The sequence below is a fragment of the Panicum hallii genome, chromosome 2 (assembly GCF_002211085.1).
Source record: "Panicum hallii strain FIL2 chromosome 2, PHallii_v3.1, whole genome shotgun sequence".
NCBI lineage: Eukaryota > Viridiplantae > Streptophyta > Magnoliopsida > Poales > Poaceae > Panicum > Panicum hallii.
This window is the reverse complement of record NC_038043.1, coordinates 43,003,927-43,009,035: the sequence shown is the minus strand read 5'-3', so window position 1 is coordinate 43,009,035 and position 5,109 is coordinate 43,003,927. Positions and strand designations below refer to the sequence as shown.

The following is a 5,109-nucleotide window of genomic DNA, read 5'->3' as shown; positions in this document are numbered from 1 at the left end:
GTGCTCCTGGTTCTCTTTCTCTTCTCCCTTGGAGCCACCAACCTTTCCTCAGCTTGGCCAGCCAGCCAGCTTCCCTAGTTCCCTGTAACCCTAGCCGCCCGCCCGGCTCGTAAACCCTAGCGACCAGCAAGGGATGCAGCCCACGACGCGGGAAATGCAGGCCATGGCCGCCGCCGGCCAGATCTCCCTCGACGACCTCCGCGCGGCCGGCGGCGTGCACGACGACTTCCTCGACCAGATGCTGGGAGGCCTGCCGCCGTCGGCCTGGCCGGAACTGGCATCCGCGGCGGGAGCCAAGGCGCCGGAGGGCGGAGCGGAGGCGGAGGGGATGCACCAGCAGCACCACCAGCAGCAGCAGCAACAGTTCGGTGGGGGGTTGTACGACGAGTCCGCGCTGCTGGCGTCGCGGCTCCGGCAGCACCAGATCAGCGGCGGCGGCGGCGCGGAGTCCGCGGCGGCGGCGAAGCAGATGGTGCTGCAGCAGCTGGCTGATCTGAGGCACGGCCACCACATGCTGCTCCAGGGCATGGGCCGCTCGACGGGCGGCGGCGGCGGGGACGGCGGCGTGCTCCTCCCGCTCTCCCTCGGCAGCGGCGGATCGGGAGGCGATGTGCAGGCGCTACTCAAAGCCGCCGCCAATTCCGCCGTACTCATCCATCGCCTTCTTGCCTCAAATCCACTTGCTGCCTTTTTCCGCCCCGTCAAGAATCTAGAATCTTTTGCAAAAGTTCGCGTTTTTATTCGGTGTTCGTTCCAGGGAGGAGAGGCCAGCGGCGTCTTCGGCGGCGCCTTCGCCGGATCGCTCCAGCAGCAGCAGCAACATTTCCAGCCGCATCCACAGGTTCGCAAGATCAAGGAGCCACATGCGTACATGGCTTAATGCTTTAAGCAACACATGGGCCGCCTCTCTAGTCTCTAGTAAGCACGGTTCTTTGATTCTCGCTTGCAGTCCCAGCAGCAAACAGCGCCGTTGCCGGGCCAGGGCTTCGGTGGAGGCGGCGGGGGCGCGTCGCAGCCTCAGGCCGGGGCTTCTGGCGGGGGCGCGGCGGCGCCACCCAGGCAGCGCGTGCGGGCGCGGCGCGGCCAGGCCACCGACCCCCACAGCATCGCGGAGCGGGTGAGCTACGCGACGACGCTCCTCCCCCCACCCCACCCCAATTGCCGCTCTGCCTTTACTATCAATCACGTCGGCCAGCAGTACTTAATTCTTAATTTGGCGAATAAATCCGCGGCGGCGGTTGCTAATCAGCCGGCTGTCTGTTGTTGCTTCCTGGATTTGGATTGTTCTCCCTCCGTTCCGGCTCCCGCCGAAACCCAACCGCTGCCATTCCTTTGTCCGTTTCTTCGTTCTCATATTCGTCTTCGCCATGGTGTTCACATGTTTATCGGTCTCACCTGATGCTCCAATCGTGTCGTCGTCCCCGTTTCGCAGCTCCGGAGGGAGAGGATCGCGGAGAGGATGAAGGCCCTGCAGGAGCTGGTGCCCAACGCCAACAAGGTACGTACGGTGAGCATAAAGCTCGATTGCATACTACAACACGCTTTGAGAGAAGAGAGGGAGATTGCCAAGGCCTAGGGTTTTGGTTGTTGGAAGATGATGCTGGCAATAAAAGGTTTCCCCAATCACTCGTAGCGAGTTTGTGCCGAGGAAAACGGGGGGACTGGACTAAACAATGGAGAAGAAGCTAGACAGCAGCTTTACTAGAGTTCAATGGGCATGGAGAGCTGTAGGACGGATGGAGTCGTCAGCCATCAGCGGATTGATGTAGCTGCTGCTGTGCCTGTGCGGAGGCGTGGCCGGTGGTGGGCGCGCGTGCGGGGCACATTTACCCGCACGTCGGCCTACTTGACCAGCACCGTGCTCCCTTGGCGACCGCGCGGGGACGAAGAGGGGCGTGGCATGGCTTTTTCCCCGCCTAGAATTCCTGCCCATGTCGCGCGCGGCGCCGCTTCCGAAGAGGGGGAGAGAGGCTGCTCTAGCTTTAGCGCGCGCGCTCTTTTCAGCTGTCTGTCCATCCTCCTTTTTGTTCTTTGCGCTTGGCTTGCATTGCATCCTCACCGCTGCGTGTTTTCTGTTCTGAAAATATTATGGATATGATGCGTGCAGACGGACAAGGCGTCGATGCTGGACGAGATCATCGACTACGTCAAGTTCCTGCAGCTCCAAGTCAAGGCAAGCATGAAATGTACTAGTATTAGTGTAGGTGTAGCACCATTGATGCCGTTGATGGAGGTGCTGACATGTATGTGATCTGCGTTTACCAACCCACGCAGGTGCTGAGCATGAGCCGGCTAGGTGGCGCCGCTGCCGTCGCGCCGCTCGTGGCCGACATGTCCTCGGAGGTGACTATCTCTCTCTCTATCTTTCTCTCTCCCACTTGCAGTCGAGTCGATCGAGTGGCATGCAGCTTCTCTCTCTAGCTTTCTCCTGCTGCCGTGCCAAGTTTCGTCCCCCTCTCTCTCCTCCCCCCAACTTTTCCCGCACTCGAAAGAATCAGCGGGATGTGAACAAACTTTTCAGCGCCACGGCTGATGGCTACTGCCATCGCCACAGTGCCTCGCGTGCCGCCGCGCGAAATGACGCGGCTGCCCCCGCGCGAGCGGCGAGCACCACCACTTCGTAATCGTAAGTTCGTATTCGTCGTACACGCGTGCCTGAATAATCTCCGGGGCCACGTGTTCTGCGTGCAGGGTCAAGGCGGCGCGCCGCCGGCCGCGGCGGGGAGCGACGGCCTGGCGGTGACGGAGCAGCAGGTGGCCAAGCTGATGGAGGAGGACATGGGCACCGCCATGCAGTACCTGCAGGGGAAGGGCCTGTGCCTGATGCCCGTCTCCCTCGCCTCCGCCATATCCTCCGCGACGTGCCACATGCGCCCGCCAGTAGGGGGGCTCGGGGTCGCCGCCGCCGCGCACCACATGGCCGCCATGCGCTTGCCGCCCGGCATGAACGGCGGCGCCGACGCGGCTGCCGTGCCGGCCTCCCCGAGCATGTCCGTGCTCACGGCGCAGTCGGCCATGGCCAACGGCGCCGGCGGGGCCGACGGCGAGGGCTCGCACTCGCAGCAGCCCAAGGACGCCGCGTCCGTGTCCAAGCCATGATCCCGGCCGGCCTCGAGAAGACAACAGCCGCCGTTTCACTAACGGCGAAACCCTGACACTCCTGACCTGACGGCGTCGGCCTCCAGTTACGGACTTCCCCATCCGCGGGTCTCGCTCGGCTTGGACTCCTGGGAACCGCGGGCTCCCTGACGGGCCCATCCGCGCCCCTGCGGGCCCACGGGCTCTCGGCACTGCAGCCGCGCAGCGCAGCAGCCCTCAGAGTCACCTTTTTATTTTTCTTTTCTTTTTCCTCCTTAGCCTCACCATTATTTTCTTTTCTGTTTAATATTAATTCCTGTATTCTGCTGTTTTTTTCCAGTAAATATTAATTAATTAATCCAGGGCTGGTTCTCCTGCTGCTGGCTTTGTGCCAGCTTTACCCCTTTCCTTTCCCGCCATCCGCATCAACTTTCCCCCCTCCTTTTCTGTTTCCTGCCCTAGCTTTGCCTGGCCCCACTTCCAGTCTAATTTACGCACAAGTTTGTCCTTTGCGGTTGGACGGGGAATTTGGTCTCCCAGCTTTGGCTGCAAACCCTTTCTTTTTCGAATTTATTGCGTTTTTTTTATTCCCAAGTGTATCCTGCTATATTTTCTGCACTACTCTATCTTGGGGTTGTTCTCCGGCCCCACCAGCGAAGAACAAAATGTGCTGGTATTCTAGCCTGGTAGGGACTTGGAATCTTAGGCTGGGGATTAATTGTTTGTTTAAGTGATCGTTTGTTCATGGCTTAATCCCCAAAAGTCTGTTGGACTCGGAACGTTCCCGAAAGGACCTATGGGGGCAGCAAGGAATCGAGAAACAAGCGGGGGAGGATGTGCAACTAGATACGGTAATTTGCTGACTCAAAGCCACACACCAGGGGTGGCTATAGTTCACCTACCTACTACGGCCTGAGCCACTTGCTCAAGAAATTTAAATTCTATCTCCTTTCCTGCAAGAAGAGTGATGTGTCTTGATGCTGTTTTCAATCCGGATGGGGAGGAGTGCCCATGAAAATTGCGGAGGGGAATATTTCTAGTAGTGTTAAGTGAACTCATGAAAACACGTTTACCCACTAACTCGCCGTTATCCGGCCGTGTAGGGAAGAAGGGCAGCTAGTTTGGAATTTCATTAGAGAATGGCTATGATTTTTTTTTTGTAATTTACCCTTTCTTTTTTTATATTTTTGTTGGTTTCCTTCGTCCCCCAAATTCTGCCCTAGCTGTTGGCCTCCTTAGGATTCAATTGGAAGCATCGCGCGATCAAAATTCCCCAAAGGTTATTAACACCTTTTTAGTTAACGGAACTAATTCACGAAAGATCTCACCTCCATGACAACTTACAGGTAATAAATCATTGGAGAATACAACTTTAGTTTCTATAAATAAGACTTACACTCCTACATAGCTAAAGCTATCTTTGGATATTATCAACACGCTCCTCGATCCGCCCCGGATCAATTTCAGACCAGATGCAGCATCACGTACGTGTCCTGACGAATCATATCAGGCTACCTAGATTATTGTTGACGAGATTGCACCACTTGTCCCGTTGACGTTCTTGTTCCGGCAAACAATATCCGGCCATGTTGTTGACTCCGGGAGGAGCCAGCGTTTGCTAGCTAGATTCACATGCTCCGCCAGCATTATTTCTACGTTGAAACTCACGCGATGACACGACACCATCATCGCACTAACGCACGGCTAGGCAGCTGGTAAAGCTACCGGCCGAGACGTGTGGTCGATCGCTCAACTGCGCCGGAGTCAAGTCAATTACATGCATGGCACGCCTGCACGTACGTCCCATTTCGGTATACGTCGACCGGGTGCGATGTGGAAAAGAAGGCAAGGGTATTTACGCCTAAGATTCAGAGAATTCATTTGCAGTATAAGTGAGCATGAGGTCCAACCTCATGTTCTCTATTTTTGTGCCTTAGGCTGTCTCCAACGGTATCCTCTAAGATTCCGTTCTCTATTGCTCCAGCAGCGTTCTCTAAATGGTCCTCTAAAATAGAGAACGCTACAGGTTTC

The 5,109-nt window shown here is 56.9% G+C and overlaps 1 protein-coding gene across 1 annotated transcript; it reads left to right on the top strand.

Annotated features, from left to right (window-relative positions):
• LOC112879535 (glycine, alanine and asparagine-rich protein-like) lies at window positions 1-3,440 on the top strand. The gene is made up of 7 exons (XM_025943812.1): window positions 1-646; window positions 758-841; window positions 950-1,117; window positions 1,433-1,498; window positions 2,108-2,173; window positions 2,275-2,343; window positions 2,692-3,440. Exons 1-7 carry the CDS (start codon window positions 134-136, stop codon window positions 3,097-3,099), a joined length of 1,374 nt encoding a protein of 457 aa, XP_025799597.1. The 5' UTR covers window positions 1-133; the 3' UTR covers window positions 3,100-3,440.
• The last annotated feature ends 1,669 nt before the right edge of the window (window positions 3,441-5,109 follow it).